Below are 23,776 nucleotides of genomic sequence, written 5' to 3'. Positions count from 1 at the left end.
CATCCCCATGTGGTGACCCTTTGCTCATCACAACCAGTCCTTCCTTAAACAATATAAGCAGCGGCTTTTGTTCAAGCTGAGTCAGGGGCCATTTTAGGCACCCAATAATGTCCTGGTACGGGGTAGAATGCAACAACCTACGTGTAAAACCATCCTAATAAATCTCCCAATATTATTGTGACGTACGGCATCTTCCAGGACAATTCTACTTTTTTTTGGTTGCATGTCAGCTTCCTTTACATGTCATGCATCAAAATACTCGGAAATGGTAGAAGTTTATTAGATGGTGGACAGTAGTTTCAGTGATGCAGTGTTGCAGAAAGATACTTTCAGCCAGGGACAGTATGGAGTACAGTATGACAGTAGTACAGTATCTAGTGGCAACTAGCCTTTTTCTTTCTCCCTTTGAGCTTTCTTTCGCTTGGTGGGGACAGGATGGGTACTTCAGTTTAATTAGTGGAGCGCCACCAAACTGATCAGGCCATCAGGGTACCATCAGATCTGCTAATCATCGTCACTCCTATATAGTATAAAAACAGCGCATCCTTTTTCTCACCGGCCGGTCCAGCTACCCGCCCTCCGTTACAACTGGGACCCCACGACAGACACGTCATCAGGACGCCCGGGCCCGCGCGGGTACGCTTCCGGGTATGATTGAGAGGCCAGTCGGCCACCACTACCCACGCCACGAGAAGAGCGGCGCGAGCTGGGCCATCTTTCCACCCCCGATACGTGGGCCCCGCGGAGATCCGGGCCCGCCCGCCTGCCGTACGGCCCGGGCCCACCTCGAAGCACCCAGGCAGCTTCGTGCTCGTGGTCGTGCCATGACCGTCGCGTCGGGCATGTCTTCTTCTTCTTCTTCTTCTTCTCGTCGCCCGCACCCCCGCCGAGCGCATTTCTCCGTGGCCGCCGCGAGATTCGATCACCAATTCGGACGCGCGCGTCCGACTCCCAACCCAATCGCGCTCCTCTTCCTCCTCTCCCAGCGTTTGGCCTCGCGAGCCTGATCGATCCGCCCTCACCCAGCGCTCGCGCGTCCCTTCGCTCCTGGGAGAGGGAGCCCGCGGCCGGCTCTGCATTGCGCGGATCCGCCGGCGCGGTCCTTCGATTCGGGCGGCGGCTCGCCGATGATGGGGGCGGAGAAGCCGCCGGCTCTCGGGTTCGCGGAGGCGGACGAGCTGGAGCTGTCGTCGCCGGCGGGCTCGCCGGCGCCGCCGCCCCGGAAGATGCACTCGCTCGACTTCGAGCACATCGGCTCCCTCGCCGCGGTGGCCGAGTCGCTGTCGCCCGGGAGCAGGTGGGGGAGGGCGCTCACCAGCGTCCGCGTCGTCATCTTCCAGGCCAGGATCAACGTGCTCCTCCCCTTCGGCCCGCTCGCCATCATGCTCCACTACCTCAGCGGGAAACACGTAAGAGCGGCGTCCGAATCTTTCACTCCTGTTTTCTGCGGTGCCGCGCGTTCCAGCCTTTACCGTCAACTTTCTGTTTTTCTTTGCATTTTAACAACTTGTAGGACTGACAAGCTGACACTACCATCCTTTTTCTGTGTGTTTCCATCAAATGCTCCGCTCCGCAGCAAGGATGGGTTTTCCTTTTCAGCTTAATTGGTATAACACCGTTGGCCGAGAGATTGGGATATGCAACTGAGTAAGTGTCAGTAACCAACACGGTGACTTCAGTTCTCGCTTACTTATGCTAATTAAGGTCTCCCGTTGTGCTGGATTACGTATGTCCTAATCGCTGTTACTCTGTCTTGTGCAGGCAACTTGCTTGCTACACTGGCCCAACAGGTATGTTCTTTGCTTCTTTATTCTGCTAGCTTTCCAACGCAAATCCATCTTGGCTTTAGCATCTACTTCGTAAAGATATTAACATTTTTTTCTCTTTAACTGTAGTTGGGGGCCTCCTTAATGCTACATTTGGAAATGCAACAGAAATGATTATATCAATCTATGCACTGAAAAATGGAATGATTCGAGTTGTCCAGCAGTCACTGCTAGGCTCAATATTGTCAAATATGCTCCTTGTTCTTGGCTGTGCTTTCTTTGCTGGTGGTCTTGTCCATTCTGACAGGGACCAGGTCTTCAATAAGGTGATTTTCTGAACAAAGTCTGGTTTTCCTAAACATTTTTTTTGTTATAGAACAACAGTATATGCTTGTAATAATGCCTATTGACTTATATTTATCATTGCAGGCATCAGCTGTTGTAAACTCCGGGCTACTATTGATGGCTGTCTTAGGCCTAATGTTTCCAGCAGTGCTTCACTTCACACATTCAGAAGCGCAGTATGGAAAATCTGAAGTAGCTCTTTCAAGGTTTAGTAGCTGCATCATGCTTGTGGCCTATGCTAGCTATCTATTTTTTCAACTAAAGAGCCACCGCAGTGTGTACAGCCCCATTGGTGATGTAAGTAGCTTAACACAAATTCCTGCAAGCATCGCAAACTGAAAAAAAAGAAGGAATACGTGCATAAGATATAAATTCATTAAGTGCAGAAAAAGACCTGGGTTCACTTCTCTCTTTAACCAAATGATTATACTTATCAGGAACTCTGCTAGTTAGCAGAGGTGATGTAGGTAAGCTGTAAGGCAGGTCACAAGATAAATGTAATGCAGTTAGCAACAAAGAAGGGCAAGATATTTGGTTGTCCTGATTTTTATACTAGTATGGGTACTTCCGTTTGCATAATGCAATCATTGGCAAACTTTTAGTTTAAGCTTTATCTAGGGCATGTATAACTACCTCCTAGTAAGAAAGCAAATCAAGTATGATGATGATCATGCCACTATATTTCATCACATTTTTGTCATGTGCATACCTCAACATTCGAATTCCTACTTGCCACATCAGGAAGAAGAAGCCATAGAAGATGAGGAAGATGAAAAGGAGATAACACAATGGGAGGCCATCTGCTGGCTTTTTATATTGACTATTTGGATTTCAGTACTCTCAGGGTACCTGGTAGATGCCATTCAGGTACTGAAGATCTTGCTGATAATTAAATTCCTCTGTACTTCATTTTGTCCTTTCTCTCAATCCATTGCTTACTCCTCTTGTTAATAATAATAACCTCAGAAAAGGACATAATGACATCTCACATTTATGCAATTTTCTATATCTTGAACCATGCTTCTTCAACATGTTGTAACAGGGCGCGTCTGACTCATTAAACTTGCCAGTAGCCTTTATTAGCGTTATTCTGCTTCCTATTGTGGGGAATGCTGCTGAACATGCGAGTGCCATTATGTTTGCCATGAAAAACAAATTGGTAAGGGTTGCTGCTTTCTTATTGCCTTTTGCAATTTTCATAGTGTTTTCTTTTTCTTTAGTCTCATTTTCCCCATAACAACAGGACATTACGTTGGGAGTTGCAATAGGGTCATCAACGCAGATCTCCATGTTTGTGGTAAGAATACTTAGTGAACCAGATACAACTACTGTGCTGTGGTTTTGTAAATTCTGTCATTAGCCAAATTGTGTTTCAGTCAGTAGATACCATAGTAGTTTAACAATTGCATCTGGTATTTTTTTCATTATTTTCAGATTCCATTCTGCGTGGTAATTGGCTGGATGATGGGGCAGGAAATGGACTTGAATTTTCAACTGTTTGAGACAGCAACTCTCTTTATAACAGTACTGGTGGTGGCATTTATGCTACAGGTCAGCTTCCGAAACAAACCAACATCCTTTGTGTATTCCATTGTATATGGAGTTACTACCGCAAGCTGTTTTGCATTCTATTTTTAGTTCTAATCTATTGCATACTCTTCATTATATATATTTTCCAGGAAGGAACGTCAAATTATTTCAAAGGCCTTATGCTCATCTTATGCTACCTCATTGTTGGTGCAAGCTTCTTCGTCCATGTTGATCCTGATGCAAGTAAGTATTCCTGTTTTATTGTTTTGTTAGATGTATGAGAGCATGGGTTGCTGAATCACATGAACTTAACCATTTGGAACAAAATAAAATAGTCAGATTATTGCTTTATTTTTATTTTATTTTCCATAAAGGAAGATAACTGTGGAGCTTAATTATCCCATCGGTAGCTGACATGTTCAATATATGAGAGCACTGTTGGTAGACACAATCGTTTTAAATTGGCATTCTTTTGTATACGTTTTGCTACCTGTAACACAAGCTCAACAAACTGAACTAAGAGAAACCTTCGACCGCAGCCGATATACATGGTCTAGGAAACAGAATGCTTAATTTCATGGTGTCTTATCTCTAGATTACTTATTTTTTAGCTCCTCTGCATCTCCTAATGATTCACTCGGTTGGCCTGAAGCAGATGAGAACTAAGTAACAAGTCTACATACAACGGACCTGTGTTGAATGGAGAGGCTACGACTTAACTGCAGATTTAGCAAAATAGCATTGCTTGCAGTAGAGGAGGACCTGCCAGAGCCTGAATTGGGGAGCAACTTGTGGGCAGAATGCCGCACCAGCACCAAGGGTATAACCTGGGGCTCAAGATTGCAAGGAGCTGATGCAGCTTTTTTAGGATAGCAACAGCATCGCCCTTTGAGGAACTGTAACTTCATGTGATAGTTACAAAAATTACCATCGCATTTGTTCAAGCTACATGTGTCACAGTTTTTTATGTTTTAATGTTACCATTGTTACTACCACGATACTAAGCCTGTGGTGGTGTTTGGAAGGTGGTTGATCTGATAGCTTGCATGTACAATATAGATGCAGGCTTTTTTTTTTTTTGATGTGGTACAGCTGAAGGCCTTGGTGTTGCACGATACAGTTGTTGGGCCGATGCTGGGGGCTGGGGCAGTCACATTGCGGGAAATCTATTCGTCGCATATGCGATTTCACGCTGCTCCATCGCAAAGGGGCTTCTTCTCGCGATGGTGATGGGAGCAGCGGGGGTTGCGAGCTAGGGAAGGGGGAGGGGGTGGCCGGGAAGGGGTGGGATGTGGGCGGAGCGGTCGCGGACGAAGTCGCCGGCGGCCGGGGTGGTGGAGAAGGCTTTATGGTTCAGGATTGCCAGGGGTGGAGGCAGCTCCATGGTCTCTGGCTATAGAAGAGGAGGCCGAGGCTCGGTCTCTAGCTATAGAAGAGGAGGAGGCTGAGACGGTGGAGTATGGACGGCGGCAATGGTTCAGCCGGTGGAGATCGAGGAGAAGGCGGCGGCGGTGGATGGGCGGCGCGGCGACTTGAGTGGTAGGCGGTGGATGGGCGGCGTGGCGACTTAGTGGTTAGCGGAGGCGCCGCCGGAGCCGGGAGAGGCAGGGTGCCCGGCTTCTGTGACGCACGGTGTGATTTCTTGCACATGTGCGAGGCGTCACATTGCACCGCCCGGTCCAAGCTGAAAAATAAACTACATGTTGCCACGCCTCTTCTTCTGGTACGTTTTTTTTCCTCTGCTAAAACAAATAGTTATCTCTCCCCTCCTGTTTCATTAAAAAAACAAATAGTTAACAGCTAGCTGTGGAATTTATTTCGCTCGATGATGATGCTCCAAGGGATGAACTTGTCCGTGCTGGTCATGAACTCATGATGCATGCATCTAAACCTTTACCCGGCACCCGATGGACAACAGTTGGACACTCACAAGCTGATCCGCACGCCTAACAGCGCTATGGCTCAGGCATAGAAGACTTGTATGCAATTTGGAGGCGTGGACAGACAGACATAGAAGAAGACGTCAGCAGCCATTAAGGTTTATGGAGACTGGCGCAGCCGCTCAGCCTATCTGTCTGTCTCTCTGGCTCGAATTCTGACCAAGATGATAACGTAAGCTTCCGCGCGAGGTCAGCTTAATTAAACTAAGGCACTGTTTAAATCCGCCCCCCTAAACTCTGTAAATATAAAAAAAACATCACATCGAATGCTTCGACATATACATGGAGTACTAAATGAAGTCTATTTATAAAACTTTTTGCATAGATGGGCTGTAAATCGCGAGACGAATCTAATGATCCAACTTAAGCCATGATTTGCAACAGTGATGCTACAGTAATCATCCGCTAATTATGAATTAATTAGCATCATTAGATTCGTCTCGCGATTTACAACCCATCTGTGCAAAAAAATTTGTAAATAGACTTCATTTAGTACTTCAAGTTAGGAAGATTGATTCGAAAATTTTTTTGCAACTGAACAAGGCCTAAGTATAGCTGCAGAGTGCGATGCGACCATCCAACCTAGCTGCAGATTGATTACACTACGTTCCTTCTTAATTTTCAAAGTCGACTGGGCACCGGCTGCTATCATCGTTTGACTATTTGCACGACTGTGTATTGTGTATTCTCACCCTGCCATGCAATGCAAGTCTACAATAAGCACCCGGTGCGTGTACGGCTCCTAGCAATCCACCCAAAGCCCGACCCCTGAACAAGGAAGAATTAGCCATCATCACCAACTCCAGATCGATCGATCGACCGGCGCGGCGCGGCGCAACAATGGCGTTGCTCGCCGAGTACAGCAGCCAGGAGCTGCTCCAGGCGGAGCTTCAGCTCTGGCACCAGTCCCTCGGCTTCTTCAAGTCTGCCGCGCTCGCGGTCGCCTTGGACCTCCACGTCGCCGACGCCGTGCACCGCCTCGGCGGCGCCGCCACGCTGCCGCGGATACTCGCCGAGGCCGGGGTCAGCCCGCGCAGGCTCCGCGTCATGCGCGCGCTCACCGTCTCGGGCATCTTCACCGTCCACCAGCCCGGCGGCGGCGAGGCGGCGGTGCCGGTGGCAGACGCCGGGCACAGGCACGACGACGCCGCGGTCTACAAGCTGACGGCAGCCTCCCACCTCCTCGTCAGGGACACGAGCTCCACGGCGGGGGGCCAGGGCCAGCTGCCTCCTCCGTTCCTGACCGTGCAGGTCCTGCTCGGGCCTTGCCGGGAATCCCCGGTCAGCAGGGGCATGCGCGCGTGGTTCCGGCAGAAGGAGGACCACCACCAGCAGCAGCAGCCGGCCGGTCTGTCCCCGTTCGCCCTGGCGTACGGCGGCCAGACGGTCTGAGAGAGGGCGGAGCGCGACGCCAGCCGGTTCCGGTTCGACGACGCCATGGCCTCGGACACCGCCTTCCTCATGCCGATCGTCCTCAGGGAGTGCGGCGAGGTCTTCCGTGGGCTGGCCTCCCTCGTCGATGTCGCCGGCGGCCCGGCGGAGCCGCCGCCACCGTAGCGGCGGCGTTCCCGGATCTCAAGTGCACCGTGCTGGATCTCCCCCAGGTTGTCGCCAAAGCCCCCCTCCGGTGCCGACGTGCGGTACGTTGCCGGCGACATGTTTGAGAGCATTCCGCCGGCGAACGCTGCGTTCCTCAAGGTACGTACGTCTCACTCCGGATGCACATTACTAATCGTGATCGAGATACTGAAGAACTGCAAACAAGCTATAACCCATTGTTTTTTTTTTCAGTGGATTCTGCACGATTGGGGCGACGATGAGTGTGTCAAGATACTGAAGAACTGCGGGCAAGCTATACCACCACGGGACGCAGGAGGAAAGCTAATAATCATACACTACCGGAAACTCGTAGTTTCCCGTGTGCCAGAATCTTTGCCGTGTGCACTATCTCGGGCACACGGCAAAGAGCATATTTGCCGTGTGCCATGAGAGGGACACACGGCAAACTTACCGGCACACGGCAAAGGTCATGTTTGCCGTGTGCCACAAAGAAGACACACGACAAAGCAGTGGACACACGGTAGTGCAGGATGTTTGTCGTGTGCCATGATTTACAACACACGGCAAAAAAAACACACAGCAAAATGTCTTCTTTGCCATGTGCTACGAAGGGCACACGGCAAAATGTGGTCTTTGCCGTGTGTTTATTTCTGGCACACGGCAAATTTGTTTAAAAAAAATTAATTCTGCCTTTGAAACTTTTTTGCTTATGTTTATATTGTATGTGGGACTCTATACTAGGTTTTGGTATTTTTCTCGGTCATTTTGCTATATTTAACATTGTTATTTGATGTAAAGGAATATTAGAGAATAAGTAAATTTTGAACTGCAATAATTCTAAATAAAGTAATAATGAAGCAAAAAATGATGTTAACATCATGAAGTCCCATGTGAGCCCTTATCTAAAAAATTGATGCAAAATTTGAAAAATTTGCTCATGAGCCATCCCATGAACTATGTGGCCCAACCGTTTTAAAATTCTATAAAAGGTAAACTTACTCTGAAAAATATAAGATTTGTTATGGTATCATGATTTTATAAGTGGAGGCTATGGAAAAAATTTGAAAATGTTTAGCACAAGTTATCACTTGTACTCCTTATAAATCGAAGTATCTTCAAAGAAGATCTATAGAGTTGAGAATGAGATGTTGATATTTGAAGTGAAAATGATAGTCGAATTGGGTGTTGACTTCAAAAAATTTTGTACATGCAATACACAATCTTAGAATCTTTGTACATGCCAAAATTTCATTATTTTTCAGATTCATTTGTTATTTTTTTTTATATTTCCCCCATTAAATAATAACATGTGATATACATTGCAATGGAGGTGTAACTGCATGAAATAATGATTTTTTCAGTGCAATCATAGAACAGAAAAGGTTGAGTGATTTTTTTTGTGATATTTATAGTGTTGTGAACAAATTTTAGTTAAACACGTAATGGTGATTCAGTTGGTACATATCGGATTCAAATAGCATGAAATAGTACATTCAATTCGCACGTGATAATGAAACAAGAAATATTTATTCTTGCACGAAATGAACGATATATTTTTTAAATTATTACTTATTGACTACACTAGTTGAAACACTAATTAAACAATATTTGAAACACTAATTAAACAAAAATTTTGAAGCAAAAAAAATAAAATGAGGCTTTGCTGTGTGCCCTAGCTTGGGACACATGCCTTTGCCATGTGCCGGATCGGGGTGGCACACGGCAAAGCTGACGTCTTTGCCGTGGGCCAGATCGGCACCCACGGCAAAGACCCGCCCCGTATCCCCTTTCAACGGCCGGCGGCAGCTCATCACTCTCACTCTAACACTCCACACACACACACTCACGCTCCACCCCCGCACGCCGCCACCGCCACGCCACCCCCGCACGCCGCCGCCGCCACGCTCGCGCCCGCGCTCAGCCTTGCCTTTGCTCGCCACCCCGACGCCGACGCCCTCTCCGCCGGCACGCGCGCGCCGCCCCCGCCGCCGCCGCCACGCGAGCCTGCACGCCGCCGCCGCCACACCGCCGCCGCCGCCGCCAGGCTCGCACCCGCACTTGGCCTGCCACGCTCGCGCCCGCGCTCGGCCTCGCCGGCGCTCGCCACCCCGATGCCGACCATCGCCGCCGCCACGCACGCGCCGCCGCCGCCACCGCCGCCCCGCTCGCGCTCGCGCTCGGCCCGCCATGGTCGCGCCGAGCTGGGCCTCACCTTTCCTCGCCACCCCGACGCCGGCGCCCTCGCCGCCAGTCGCCGCGCCCAGGCTCAGCGGTCACCGCGGCCATGCTTGGCGCGGCCACGCACGTCGCGCCCCCGGTCGCCGCTCGGTGCGGCCACGGTCACCGCTCACCAAGCTCCCCGGCGCCAGTGCCCGCCATGCCACCTCCTGCTTTCGTGCCTACGCCCTAAGCTCGCGAGGCCGCTGCGCTCGCCCCGGCGCCGGTGCCGCCCGTGCTTGCCACGCCGCTGCCAGCCCTAGGTGAGGACATGCACAAGGGACCCCGTGGTTCATTTTCTTGATGTTGTGTGCTATAGAATAGGAGTTCTCATGTGCTAGATACGCACTTGTAGTGAATTTTGGATAGTGGAATTGAAGTCAGGACTTTAGCTCTCATGTGCTAGGTGCTCTAGAATAAATGTTCATTTACTTATTGTTTTAGTGGAAATTGTACAATTAATATTTGACATGATTAAATGCGTGAAATCAAGAAAATTGACACAATTTTGTTGCTTTTATCAGGAGAGGGCATTGCACCATTCTCGACCCGTTCATTAAGCCGCACGACGTCGTCGACCTATGTCACGATCGTTCTGCACCGACACCCGCATCACCGCTTAGACCGTCGTCGAGCCCTAGGTGAGGACATTGACAAGGGCCCTCGCGCCGTCTCATGTTCGTAGTAGATTACATAAGCTCATTGCTCGTGATGATATAAATTGTTACCTAGATTTGGACTGGGTAACATATGATGATCTTGAGCTTGTGGCTAGATTAATTGTGTCGTGTAGTCTTGCTTCTCATGATTGTTATCAAACCATATGACACATCCATGCCCAAAACAACTCTCGTTTGTGTTGATATGATGGTTGGACTGGTTGTGTCACATGGTTTCATGTATATCATGATCCTCTTTTTTTCACATGATTTATTATGTTGCAAGTTCAAGATCAAATGAAACGAAATATATCTGAGGCATACAACACTAGTTCGGCGCTTTTTGTTGGGATGACCAATAGTAACAAATCATTGATTATAATTTCACACATGTTATTCTTTTTTTGCAGGACTGAGCACCGCCACCTCAGTTTGCAGGACGTATAGCAAGGTGAGGCATACAAAACTTTGCTTTTCATACAGCATGATCGTATATCACGTAACCTAGTTAGGCGTCTCCCGTTTGAAATAGATATGGATGGAAATATGCAGAACTTTGCATATGTACGACCGTATCTATTTCGAATTGTCCACATTTTTTGGACAGCCCGAGGATGCGTAGATGGGGTTAGTTTTCATGGTCTACTCTCATTCGAGATAGAGTATCGACATCATTTCGCCGTTGTTCTTCTAAAACACAATATCCCTTCCGGGACGTGTATTTGGAGAACAGCGGCGAAATACTGCCGAAATTCTGTCCCGGATCGGAGTAGAGCATGGAAATCGACTCAAGCTACGCATCTTCGGGTGGGATTAGGACCTATCTTAACCTAGTAGAAAGTTTGGACATTGTGTAGATGCAAACATTATCTTGTATATTATATTACTCGTCGATATGATAGAGTATGGACGATTGTACGTGAATGTACTCCGGTTGGAAACAAGGGTGGACTTGACCTTGGAATGGATTCAGAAGACCGAGACTTTCTTGGATCGAGCATTTTCAAAGGTTAAAGGAGGCTCAGGCACTTGGTGTCCCTGCACCAAATGTGGAAACACGCGTCGACAGACACGGGAAGTCATGACACAACATCTTTGCAATTATGGATTTACGAGAGACTATACCCGGTGGACCTACCATGGTGAAGGCAATCGTATGAGAAACGAGGTCGTTAGGCAACGCATTGAAGATCATGATGCTGATGCTAGGGTAGGAGATATGTTAGATGACTTTCATGAAGCACACTTCGAGGGAGAACGTAGCGAGGAGGACCCAGAGCCAACCGCGAAGGCGTACTATGACATGTTGGCTGTAGCATAAGAACCCCTTCATGGGCATACCAAGGTTTCACAACTGTATGCCATTGCGCGCCTGATGGTCGTGAAGTCCAGTTTACCCTGAGTCGAGATGCTTTTGATGTTATGCTGACAGTTATTGGCACTCTGCTTCCGGAAGGTCACATTCTTCCAAAGAGCATGTATGAGGCACATAAACTTCTTCGTGCATTGAAGATGCCGTATGAGCAGATACATGCATGTCCCAAGGGATGCATCTTGTTTAGGAAAGAACATGCAGAAGCAAAGTATTGTCCAAAGTGTGAATCCTCTAGGTTCGTAGAGGTAGAGACTAGTGATGGTCAGAAGAGGCAGCTCGCGGTCCCCATGAAAGTCCTACGATACCTTCCCCATACCGAGGATCCAACGGCTATTCATGACCGAGGAGTCCGCGAAACAGATGACATGGCACAAAATGGGAACTCGATACAATCCTGATAAGCTTGTACATCCATCCGATGCTGAATCATGGACCCACTTTGATGGGATTCATCGAGTCAAAGCAGATGAAGCTCGTAATGTGTGTGTTGCCCTAGCAATAGATGGCTTCAATCCATATGGAATGTCGGCTGCACCTTACATTTGTTGGCCTATCTTCGTTATACCCCTCAACAGATGGCTTCAATCCAACCCGTTCGTTTCTCTTTCACAGGGAATTTCATGTGCAATTCTGGCATCGATTAAGGACACCTACCCTGCAGGAAGCTGAGACCCTTCTTAGACAGGCTGCGGGAAATGGAAGGTCTGATTTTATTTCTTTGTTCAAACAGAAGGTAATGTCTATGTCGTGGCTCTTTCGTAGTATGAAATTACAAGTTGCTCGTAAGTGTAAATAATTTGGCCTGCTTGAACTTGCAGGCCCAAACTGATTCCTCAGTTAGTGCCGAGTTGCGTCAGATTGCCAATGGTTGTGCCTATAGGATCAAGTCATTTGGAGCTTATGACGTGAATGAATATCGCTTCCACACAACAAGGCACGAGCAGAGTCGGCCGAACCGAAGGACCACAAATTCCAGAGTGTTTACGCCAGGAGACGATGGGCTCGAGTACTGTGGAAGAATCGAAGAAATATACGAACTCACGTTTCATGGGTCGAAACCTCTGAAACCTGTCATATTCAAATGCCATTGGTTTGATCCTCATGCTGTGAGACGGACTCCGAATCTTTGGCTTGTTGAAGTTCAACAAGCGTTTGTGTATCTAGGAGACGATGTCTATATTGTGGCTCAACAAGCCACGCAAGTTTACACTAGTACATAATCTCTTTTCTATGACAAACAATTTTCGTCATGGATAACACCGTTTTTGTCACAGAAAGTGTTTTGTGACGAATTAATGACGAATTTGAAATCGTCACTGTGGGAGTGTCACATTTGATTTTTCGTGACGAATCGACCAAATTCATCATAGAACTATTTTTTTCAGTGACGAACAGGTTATTCCTCATGGAACTGATTTCCTTTTATGACTGATGCAAATCGTCATTAATTTCATCACAGATGACGAGTGACGCCACGTCAGCTGCCAGCATGGCACGACCCCACGTGCTCTGCAATCGTCATTATTTTCAAGCGGGTTGGCTGCGTCACTCGTCATCTGTGATGAAGTAATAAATTTTGTCATTAAAAATAATGTTCAATGACGAATTGCAGAAACATCACTATCAAATCGTCATAGAAAAGCACATTTGTACTAGTGTTATTATCTCTCATATCCGTGCCAAACCGACAATCGTCTCAAGGGTTGGGATGTTGTGTACAAGGTATCGCCACATGGTAAATTACCTGTCTCGAACAATGAAGATTACAACATAGACCCAAACACATATGCCGGTGAGTTCTTTCAAGAAGATGGGCTAGAAGGGACTTTTCAAATAGACTTAACCGAAGCGATGGGAATGGAACTGGACAATGAAAAAATTGATAACGACGATGTAGGGGATGAGGTTCACAATGTCAAGGACTTAGAATTACTAGAGCGATTACGCTTAGACAATGACAGTGATGATGACAGCGTTCCTCCTATGGAGATCGACGACGGTGATTATATCGACACACGTGATAGCGATGATGAGACATATGATCCGGCTAATCCACATCATGATGACTATTTCTAATACATGTAAGAATTGTACTAATTTATTTTGTTGTACTATTTTTTTATCATTTTAGTAATTGTACTTACTTTAAATGCTAATTGTGCTACTTTTTAATGACATCTACTGATTGATTTACTCATTTTAATTTCAGAAAATTGTTCGGCGATGGCGGGGCGCGGCAGAGGTCTGATGAGGTCACTCACGGACCTGTTGGGCGGCAGATCTACCGACGCAGGTGAGTCCTCCCAGAGGACTCGATGGACTGGCAGGAGAAGTCGGAGGAGTGGAGCGAGTTCGTCGACGCACGACGCCGCTGAGGGCTCCGGCACGGCTGCAGGGAGGAGGGCTGGGAGGAGGAGCAAGAGAGGGGCTTCTCTTGTGGAGGAGGAGGAGGAGGCCGGTGTTGAGGAGGAGGAGGAGGACCAGGACCAGAACCAGAAGCAGGAGCACGAGGAGGAGGAGGAGGACTTGGGCGTACCTGCCGTCTGGCAGCGAGGCCCCTCGAGGCTCCCGGATCGTCCGATACCTCTAGAGCACCGACCGGTCCTCCGACCTGACGGAACTGGTAAGTAAGTTTAGAAGATTTCAATACGTTTCCTTTTGATACATTCAAAATCAGAATTGACACTAATATTATCTCTCAATAACTTGCGCAGAAACTTTGTGATAGTTGTTCCAGGTGTTGCTCACAACCGCATGGCCAATGGCATCCTGGGACTGCTCTGCAAGCGACACTACCCAGACACCATGGATATTGTTGGGGTACGTCAGCCGGCGTCTTCGTGGGAGCACTACATCGCCAAACCGGATGCACCAGATGAGGAAGGCAGGGTATTCGACAACAAGGCGCACCGGGTGTTGAGCGAACTATGGGTAAGTCTTCATGGCACTACATTTACGAATAAATCATATTCATTAGACATTTTTGAAATAATGACTTTGTTCACTTTTTTTTGCAGGATTTCTACAGATGCGAGGAGGGAATGATGCCCACGGCGATACAGGTGGCGAGCAAAGCATGTTACAAACTGGTGGCGGATATGCTTTACGAGGCGCGCATCCAGGCCGTCATCGACTACAAGGCTAAGATCGAAAAGGTGAGGATCTACAAAGGACCTGCGAGAGACCTCAGACTCACCCGGGAACAGTACTTGTGGGTAAATACTCAATCTTACTTAAATCAACTATACTTCATTTGTTCTTCTTACATGTCATAACTTGATGATGTGCAGGTGCCTCCGTGGTGGATTGTCAATGATTATCCATGCTGGGAAATGATAGTAGACCGGTGGTGCTCGCAAGAGTGGATGGAGATGCACGAAGCTACCCGGCAGCGGCGTTTGATGATGCCAGGTGCATCGCACCATCAGGGCAACCGTAACCTCAAGGCGTATGCGGCTAGATATGTAAGTGAATTAATTTCTTTATTCTTATGCTCAATTCTGCATAATTTCTAATCATCTTCCTTTTTCGCAGTCGGCGTCACATGGTAGTGTGTCTTGCACCCATGTCCAGGCATACTGTTTGGCCCACAAAGGGAAGGCGACGTCCGATGTCACCTTCAACCCGCAGGATCCACCCGAAGCGTACAACAACGCAAGTGTCCACAGCTACCTCAGCGGGTACACCTCGATGACACAAAAAGTTCATGGGCCGAAGTTTGATGCGATCAATGAGCCCATTGATGGAGAAGTCGTCATGAGGGCGGGAGGAGGCAAGAAGCATGGACGGTACTGGTTTGGCGACAGCTTAGTCGACACGACGATTACTCCCACTCTCTCGCAGATTCGAGCCAGGAGTACTAGCTCAAGTCCGGCCATACGCCCACGGCCAGACACTACACAGGCTCAGATTGAGGCTGTCAAGGTTAATTTTGTTTCATCCGTCGTTCCTCCATTTTTACATACGTTTGCTTTGAATTCTAACCCTGGGATCAAATCCTTTAGGCCCAGATGGAAGCAGCCTTCCAAGCACAATAGGAGGCGGCAGAGGAGAGGTGGAGGGCCGAGCGAGACGACATCCAGGCAAAATTGGATCAAGCTCTAACATTTATGCAAAGCCTGGGCTCGGCGATGGGTGTTTCGCCTCCACAATTCCCTCCGGCTCCACTGGTTCGTCGGGCAGAAACTCCTCCTACCGTAAGTGGCTTTGACTCCTATTGAGTTTCATTCGTCTTAGTGACTTAGTATTAATCTAGAATGGTTTAGAAATAATGCCTTATGATACATCTACAATGACTTATAACTTAGGCTAATACTTGTATTTCATTCTTATGGTAACTCAATTCTTATGTAACACATGCAATATATATATATTCGCTTATGTACAGAATCAGTCGGCGGCATCCAATGATGCCCCAGTCAATCCTGACTTCTCGCCTCCGGTGCAGCAGCCTCAGTAGGTTGTGTGGCCACCGTCTCAATGGGTGGCTTGGCTTCAGCAGCAGCAGCAGCACCTGCCACCACCGCAGCAAGCTTGGTCGCAGACGCCTACATGGCCGCCGCCGCCGCCGCCATCGGCTCCGTGAGTTCTATGGATTTGATTAGTACGGACATGAATTTGTATGGACTATTTTATGAACTTGTATGTACTACTTGTGGTTGTCGATGAACGATACTAGACTTTGTTTGCATCTATGCATTTTTGGATAATATCAAATGCCTGCGATGCTTCTTTGGATACATTAAATGCTTATTATGATATATATGAAATGCTTGTAATATTTGGGGTACCATATACGTAACCGACAAAAAAAACAAATCGAATTGGGCCTCTTTGTCGTGTGCATTTACCATGACACACGGCTAAGAAGTCCAGAAAACACTATTTGGACCATTGTTTACCGTGTGCAAAAACCCTGACACACGGCAAACATCCAGCCTTTGCCGTGTGCCGGGTCGGGTTAGCACACGGCAAACATGGCCGTCCACATCATCCCCAAAAATTTGCCGAGTGTCAACAGACACACACGGTAAAGGTTTTGCTGTGTGCCCGAAAAAAAAGCACACGGCTGTTTGTCGTGTGCTCTTTGCCGTGTGCGGCACACGGCAAATCTTTTGCCGTCGGTTTTAAGGGCTTTGCCGTGTGCCCCGTAGTGATAGATATGGTGGTCAGATCTGGGTCGTCAGACGTCAAGCACGTAGAGACACAAGTTTTGTATGACCTCTTAATCATGAATATCAATGGGGTTGAGCGCGATGAGCAAGAGTGGAAGAAGATTTTCGTTGAGGCTGGATTTAAGGACTACAAAATTATACCTGTTCTCGGTGTCCGATCTATCATCGAGTTGTATCCTTGAAAGCTTTGTCAACAAAGAACTGAGAAACGAAAAAGTAAAGTACGATTAGCACCTTAGCAGGTACAGTCTAGAGAGAGAGAGCCGTCTCTCAACAAATTACTTGTTTAGGTTAAATTCTCGTACATCATTGTATTATTTATAATAATAAGTTCTTTAAAATTAGATCACACTCGAATATATTAGATAAGCTTTTTAGCTAAAACAATTTAATGGTGCAGCTAGAAGAATTTTCTTATAAAGGTTGTTCCACCCTTAGAAATAGAAATTGTTCTCGAACAAAATAAAATATTCCATAGAGAAAATATTACAAATAAAAATAAAATATTTATTCAGCCACGAAAAGTGTTTAGTAAAAAATAGACGGAACCCTCAACCTCCTATCGGTGTATGAGGCTTCGCCAACTTAGAATACTGAATTTAGGCATTGTCCCTACCAAAAACCAAAAGTTTTGTTCCGAGGCAAATAAAAATGTTCAAAAAATATACTATAATTTAAACAGAACTAAGTGTTGTTTAGTTTTGAGGATCTTGAAATTTGATTTGGACAATCTTTTTTCGAACTATATTTATTTACCGCGAATCTATAAACGTCAGCTTTCTCTCGGTTGGACATCGCTCGAGAGGGAATGAAAGAAAAATAAAAGAAAGGAACTGGCCAATAAATAGAAATAGGTGAAGCTACGTCATCATGGGCCGTGTGCCAGCAAGCTTTGGTGCGCGCAGTGTCTGCGACAGCTAGCGCGCGCTACAGAATTGCGGGGGTCTCTCTCTTGTTGGCGATGTCCAAGTCAGCCCACTTTTTTTTTGGAATAAGTCAGCCCACTTCGGAGCGGCCCAACTCGCTCTCCTCTCGTCTTCGCGAGGAGTCGCGGCTGGTCGGCGGCTCGCCGTCAACAATCCAAATACAAAATCTCCCAGCTCCCGCAGAAACCCTAACCCTAGATCCCCCACCATGGATCTCCTCCAGTCCTCGTACGCGCCGGACGACGCCTCCTCGCCGGAGGAGTCGGCGGCCGCTTCCTCGCCGGACTCCTCCCCGCTCCGCCTCCCCTCCAAGTCCGCCGCCCCCGCCGTCGACGACACCGCGCTCGCGCTCTCCGCCGCCGCCTCCGCCTCCCGCCCGCTCGACCCCTCGCTCCATCTCGTCGCCTTCAACCCCACCGCCGACCAGCTCTGGGCGCCCATCGTCGGGCCCCAGCACCCCCACGCCCCCATCTCCTCCGCCTCCGGCAACCGCAACCACAAGCTCGGCCACGTCGAGGACGCCGCGGTGCTGCCCTTCCTCTTCGACGAGCAGTACAACACCTTCCACAGGTTCGGCTACGCCGCCGATCCCTCCGGCCTCCACATCGTTGGCGACGCGCAGCCGCAGGCGCCCGAGCCCGACACCGTCTACAACCTCGCCCCCTCCGAGCACAAGCGCCGCCGCCTCCTGGCCAAGGCGGACAACCAGGACGAGACGCTGCCCCCCGAGGCCAAAAACCCCGCATCCGAGGAGTGGATCCTCCACAACAAGCAGAGCCCCTGGGCGGGCAAGAAGGAAGCGCCGCCCGCTGAGCTCACCGAGGAGCAGAAGCAGTATGCCGAGGCCCACGCAGCCAAGAAGGCCGAGAAGGAGGCTCGCGGCGAAGGGAAGGGCGAGAGGGCAGAGGTCGTGGTCAAGAGCACCTTCCACGGGAAGGAGGAGAGAGACTACCAGGGACGGTCCTGGATCACGCCGCCCAAGGATGCCAAGGCCACCAACGACCACTGCTACATTCCCAAGAGGTGTGTGTATGAGTGGGTTGGGCACACCAAGGGGGTTTCAGCCATCAGATTCTTCCCCAAGTATGGGCATCTGCTACTATCTGCGAGTATGGATTGTAAGATTAAGATCTGGGACGTGCTCGGGTCGCGGACATGTATGCGCACATATATGGGTCACTCAAAGGCCGTAAGGGATATATCCTTCTCCAATGATGGGACCAAATTCTTGAGTGCTGGGTATGACAGGAATATACAGTACTGGGATACTGAGACAGGGCAGGTGATCTCGACCTTCTCAACTGGGAAGGTCCCATATGTTGTGAAGCTGAATCCTGATGAGGATAAACAGCATATTCTCCTTGCTGGAATGAGCGACAAGAAGATTGTGCAATGGGATATGAAATCAGGGCAGATCACGCAAGAGTATGATCAGCATTTAGGGGCTGTGAACACCATAACTTTTGTCGATAACAACAGGAGGTTTGTGACGTCAAGTGATGACAAATCTCTTCGTGTCTGGGAGTTTGGCATCCCTGTGGTGATCAAGTATATAAGTGAGGCGCACATGCACTCAATGCCATCAATTGCCCTGCACCCAAACTCCAACTGGCTGGCAGCACAGAGCTTGGACAATCAAATACTGATATACAGCACCAAGGAGAGGTTCCAGCTCAATAAGAAGAAGCAATTTGCTGGCCACATTGTAGCAGGTTATGCTTGTCAGGTGAACTTCTCACCTGATGGGAGATTTGTGATGTCAGGTGATGGTGAAGGTAGTTGCTGGTTCTGGGATTGGAAAAGCTGCAGGAGGTTTAAGACATTGAAGTGCCACAATGGGGTTTGCATTGGATGCGAGTGGCATCCGTTGGAAACTAGCAAGGTTGCGACATGCGGATGGGATGGTGTAATTAAATACTGGTAAGTTGACAACATAGACATGCATCCACTTTTATTTGTTATCACAGCTTTAATTGCTTTGCATTTTGGCAGCTGTCAACTAGGATTGTTCTATTTAGTACTTATCGAAATCCACAGTATTGCAACACACTTAGAGAAAGATTACTAATGAAAAGTTGAAAACACCACTTGCAAAAGTGTCCCTTTGAATTTTTTTATGTTTTAATAACTAGAGCGCATCCATATTTTGTTATGGACTACAGCTTCTTTCTAGCACCTAGCAGTACACTTTCAATTTTTGTTGTACCAGATTTTCACTGGTTTCAATTTGTTTAGTATTATAGTGGTTGTAGTTAGTAATTATAGACACATGCACTTCATATAGAGAAGCAAGATACAAACAGACTGGTTTGCTTGCAAATCTTGGACCAATTTGTTTTTTTACTGTAGATTTTTTTTTGTCTCCCTTCTTGCGAATAGCTGTGTTGACTGTCCACCCGATTGCTACTTAAGTGTTAAGACACGAGGTTATCTTAAGTTTCATGTTGTTGATGGTGCATGGTGATGATGATTAACCATTTCATAAAGTCCCATGCTGTGCCTGATGATGGGATAAATGAAATGGAGCTAGTGCTGTTTAGTTGCTTGCTCCTAGAACTTTGGTTTGTCATAGCTATTGTATTGTACTATTGTAGAAACTTCCTTCAGCCTGTAATAAACCAATTGATCCTCGTAGAAACATGTATGTCTTATATTTTATTTCAGTAAATCAGTTCATGTTTAGAGTTTTTTGCCATTAACAATGTAACATTTGAATTTGTCACATGCGATACAAGAGGGTGCTAAAATGACTTTGCTCACGCATGAGTGTGGAGACTAATAAGCTCATGACAAGCTTTCCAAAAGAAATTGCCTTTTGTCTTGAAACATTTCTATTGTTCCTGTCAGCATAGATTTTGTATTTCCCGTTGTTGTCTTCTCTTTACTAAAGGTACTGACAAATTCTGTTTTACTGCTTGAAGGGATTGAGCTGGGACAGGGACCGCTTGAGATGCTCGAAGTTCACAACAGTGCAATCCTCAAGGGCTAATCTTCATGGTATACTGTAAGTTGACATGTGGGATGGAGCAAAAAAAAAGAAATGCCACACATTTCAGCCACCGGCTAGTTCTTTTTGCCCTTGCAAGGATGTGATGTATCATACATGTGGCAGCAACTCGATTTTTTGAACTGTACCTTGGCCGCCAGTAACTTGTGTTGTTTTCAGTTTCCGTTCATCTTGTTGAATCCTACTTTTTTGTAGTCCCTGAGCTGAGAAGCAGGCTTGTATACTAAAGAGTATTAATACACTTGGGGTGGTGTCCCCCTCTTGCTTGCGCAGTTTCTTGTGCTGTGTTCATAAAATGCTTTGGACTGAATAGACTTGGTAGATTTGAAATAGTGTTCCATTGCTTAGTTTGAATTTTGAAGTGAAGTCATCAGACTTAATTTGCAACATGGAGAGATGCATTCGCCGGTTATAGTGTATCTTGGAATCAAGCGGGCTGGGCTGGGTGGGATTGGTTAGCCTTCTCTTTTTATCTATATGCGTACAAAGTGGGCTGGTTTTAATCTGGTTGAGAGTCCAGTAGTGTGGGTCTAAAATCGATTCTATCCGGCAAGCAATTTTGCGGTCGCTATCAACCAACACTAAGAACCTTGACTGTCGACTGGCATCAGAAAACGGTGTGCCTTACCTAGGAGGGATAAAAAAAAAAGCTACTATTGATTGGCTTGGATGGCTAGCCTCTTCTTGTCCAGAAACACAACTCTGTGTTGGGCCATGCTACACATGGGCCAGAAACAAGACAAAACGGAAGCTGCTCCTGCCCTGCACCGTTGTTGTCCAAGCCGCAATGGCACCACGCGATCCCACCGGTCTTGTCTCTCCCGGGATCCTATCTATCCGAAGCCAAGCAAAAAAGGGATTCCCTCGCTTTCCTAGCTTCCAAGGTGAATCTTGTATATCTTGATGCCACGCACACACCATGACCCGTTGTCCATTTGGGCATCTGATCCCTTCTTTTCCTTGTCCTCCAGACCCATCATCGATTTCAGTCCTCCAACACAACACCATTTGCATATGCTTTCCCTTCTCCCTGCAATAAACTCCACATCTTGCTTCCTGCCAACCTTTTCCACTCTCCCATCTCATCTCACCACCTCCTGAGTCCTGACTTGATCCTGCTGCTCTCTTCCTCCCCTGGACCGACCGACCGACCGGCCCTATATCTTCTTCGTTCGCGGCCATCATCAGTTCACACCTGACCTGACCTGACCTGCATATATCAACACACACACAACACACATCACCGGTACGGTACGGTGCAACTCCAAATAAAATGGGCTCGTGCGCGGCGCTGCGCGCGCTGGCGGTGGTGGTGTGGGTGGCGGCGGCGTACCCGGTGGTGTTCCGGGCGCGGCCCGTGCAGACGCTTGCGGCCAACTGGGGCACCCGCGCGCTGCACCCGCTGCCGGGGGACATCACCGTCCGCCTCCTCCGGGACAACGGCTTCGACAAGGTCAAGCTCTTCGAGGCCGACGCCCCCGCGCTCCGGGCGCTGGGCCACTCGGGCATCCAGGTCATGCTCGGCCTCCCCAACGATCTGCTCGCCGCCGTCGCCGCCAGCGTCACCGCCGCCGAGCAGTGGGTGCTCCAGAACGTCTCCACCTACGTCTCCAAGTACGGCGTCGACATCCGCTACGTCGCCATCGGCAACGAGCCCTTCCTCAAGTCCTACAAGGGCCGCTTCGAGGCCGCCACGCTGCCCGCCGTCCAGAACGTCCAGGCCGCGCTCGTCAAGGCCGGCCTCGCCCGCCAGGTCCACGTCACCGTCCCCCTCAACGCCGACGTCTACGAGTCCCCCGACGGCAAGCCCTCCTCCGGCGACTTCCGCCCGGACATCGCCGGCCTCATGCTCAGCCTCGTCCGCTTCCTCCTCGACAACGGCGGCGTCTTCACCATCAACATCTACCCCTTCCTCTCCCTCTACGCCGACTCCAACTTCCCCGTCGACTACGCCTTCTTCCCCTCCCCCGGCGCGCCGCCGTCCCAGGCCTCCGTGCAGGACGGCGCCGTGCTCTACACTAACGTCTTCGACGCCAACTACGACACCCTCATCGCCGCGCTCGAGAAGCACGGCCTCGGGGCCATCCCCGTCGTCGTCGGCGAGATCGGCTGGCCCACCGACGGCGACAGGAACGCAAACGCCGCCAACGCGCAGCGCTTCAACCAGGGCCTCTTCGACCGCATCATCGCCGGCAAGGGCACCCCGCGCCGCCCGCGGATGCCCGACGTCTACGTCTTCGCGCTGCTCGACGAGGACAACAAGAGCGTCGACCCGGGCAACTTCGAGCGCCACTGGGGCGTCTTCAACTACGACGGCTCGCCCAAGTACCGCCTCAGCCTCGCCGGCGGCCACCCCATCGTGCCGGCCAGGGGCGTCCGATACCTCTCCAAGCAGTGGTGCGTGCTCCGCCCGGACGCCAGCGCCTCCGACCCGGCCGTCGCCGGCGCCGTCCAGTACGCCTGCCAGTACTCCGACTGCACCAGCCTCGGCGCCGGCTCCTCCTGCGGCAACCTCGACGCGCGCGCCAACGTCTCCTACGCCTTCAACCAGTTCTTCCAGGCGGCCAACCAGCAGAAGGGCGCCTGCAGCTTCAACAACCTCTCCACCATCGTCACCACCGACCCGTCCCAGGGGACCTGCAGGTTCAAGATCATGATCGACACCGGCCGCCACGAGCTCACCGGCAAGTCGGCCGCCGGCAGGCAGGTGGCTGTGGCTTCCTCCTCGTGGAGAGCCGTGCTAATGCTCATCGGCTTGGCCAGCCTTGGTGTGGTGACCGCGTGGTGAGACTGCAACGGCTAGAAATAAACTAGAGCGCGCCAATTATTTCCGTTCATTTTTCTTATACTAACTAAAGGACATTAAAGGTGGTAAGATTATTGGCCAAGGGTAGCTTCTGTTACTGGCAAAGGGATTATTTAATTTATTTACTGTATCATCAGACTCAATTGGAGGAATTGTCGAAGCTGGACTATTCTTTCTGATGTACATACGCATACACGACAGTCGACAGAGATGTTTATATGCAAAATTTGGTTGGTCGGAATATGTGGATATGTCGTGTCCTCTGTTGATGCTTCTTCTTGGATATCGAATTACACTACTGATTCTGTGCCAGTGGTGCTACTTTTTACTTCCTATTCAGTTTACAAGACCAATCAGACCCAAATTGAGAAAGTTGATTGTCCACAAAGGACATACACATGCCTGATTCAGATGCAGCAGCTCAGCCAGAAAGGTCTGCCATTGCTTTTGTATACAGAACACGTGACGACT

At 48.9% G+C, this 23,776-nt stretch overlaps 3 protein-coding genes and 1 pseudogene across 4 annotated transcripts; all 4 read left to right on the top strand.

Moving 5' to 3' along the window:
* The first annotated feature begins 847 nt into the window (after window positions 1-847).
* Window positions 848-4,681, top strand: LOC120652127 (vacuolar cation/proton exchanger 2). 2 transcript variants are annotated; one of them, XM_039929840.1, is made up of 11 exons: window positions 848-1,409; window positions 1,577-1,647; window positions 1,762-1,790; window positions 1,896-2,092; window positions 2,196-2,408; window positions 2,853-2,978; window positions 3,154-3,270; window positions 3,355-3,408; window positions 3,546-3,662; window positions 3,791-3,884; window positions 4,294-4,681. In XM_039929840.1, the coding sequence occupies exons 1-11, from the start codon at window positions 1,128-1,130 to the stop codon at window positions 4,305-4,307; spliced, it is 1,314 nt and encodes a 437-aa protein (XP_039785774.1). In that variant the 5' UTR covers window positions 848-1,127; the 3' UTR covers window positions 4,308-4,681. The 2 variants fall into 2 exon arrangements, with proteins under 2 accessions (XP_039785774.1, XP_039785775.1); XM_039929841.1 differs by having other exon boundaries at window positions 849-1,409; window positions 4,297-4,681.
* A 1,740-nt stretch (window positions 4,682-6,421) lies between these two features.
* LOC120648782 lies at window positions 6,422-16,748 on the top strand (annotated as a pseudogene).
* Window positions 16,749-17,604: 856 nt separating this feature from the next.
* On the top strand, window positions 17,605-20,822 carry LOC120652126 (pre-mRNA-processing factor 17-like). Its single transcript, XM_039929839.1, has 2 exons — window positions 17,605-19,412; window positions 20,414-20,822. The coding sequence occupies exons 1-2, from the start codon at window positions 17,701-17,703 to the stop codon at window positions 20,418-20,420; spliced, it is 1,719 nt and encodes a 572-aa protein (XP_039785773.1). The 5' UTR covers window positions 17,605-17,700; the 3' UTR covers window positions 20,421-20,822.
* Window positions 20,823-21,556: 734 nt separating this feature from the next.
* Window positions 21,557-23,554, top strand: LOC120652125 (glucan endo-1,3-beta-glucosidase 5-like). The gene has a single exon (XM_039929838.1). It carries the CDS (start codon window positions 21,773-21,775, stop codon window positions 23,285-23,287), a length of 1,515 nt encoding a protein of 504 aa, XP_039785772.1. The 5' UTR covers window positions 21,557-21,772; the 3' UTR covers window positions 23,288-23,554.
* Window positions 23,555-23,776: the final 222 nt, after the last annotated feature.

Source organism: Panicum virgatum, chromosome 9K (genome assembly GCF_016808335.1).
Source record: "Panicum virgatum strain AP13 chromosome 9K, P.virgatum_v5, whole genome shotgun sequence".
NCBI lineage: Eukaryota > Viridiplantae > Streptophyta > Magnoliopsida > Poales > Poaceae > Panicum > Panicum virgatum.
The sequence above is the reverse complement of the archived record's forward strand: the minus strand, read 5'-3'. Positions and strand labels throughout refer to the sequence as shown.

Excerpts from the sequence above, each read along its gene's own strand:
- LOC120652127 (XM_039929840.1), top strand. The coding sequence starts at position 1,128 with ATGATGGGGGCGGAGAAGCCGCCGGCTCTCGGGTTCGCGGAGGCGGAC. Across the intron at positions 3,271-3,354 it reads TTGCCATGAAAAACAAATTG|GACATTACGTTGGGAGTTGC; the intron begins GTAAGGGTTGCT and ends CCATAACAACAG. Across the intron at positions 3,409-3,545 it reads CGCAGATCTCCATGTTTGTG|ATTCCATTCTGCGTGGTAAT; the intron begins GTAAGAATACTT and ends CATTATTTTCAG.
- LOC120652126 (XM_039929839.1), top strand. The coding sequence starts at position 17,701 with ATGGATCTCCTCCAGTCCTCGTACGCGCCGGACGACGCCTCCTCGCCG.
- LOC120652125 (XM_039929838.1), top strand. The coding sequence starts at position 21,773 with ATGGGCTCGTGCGCGGCGCTGCGCGCGCTGGCGGTGGTGGTGTGGGTG.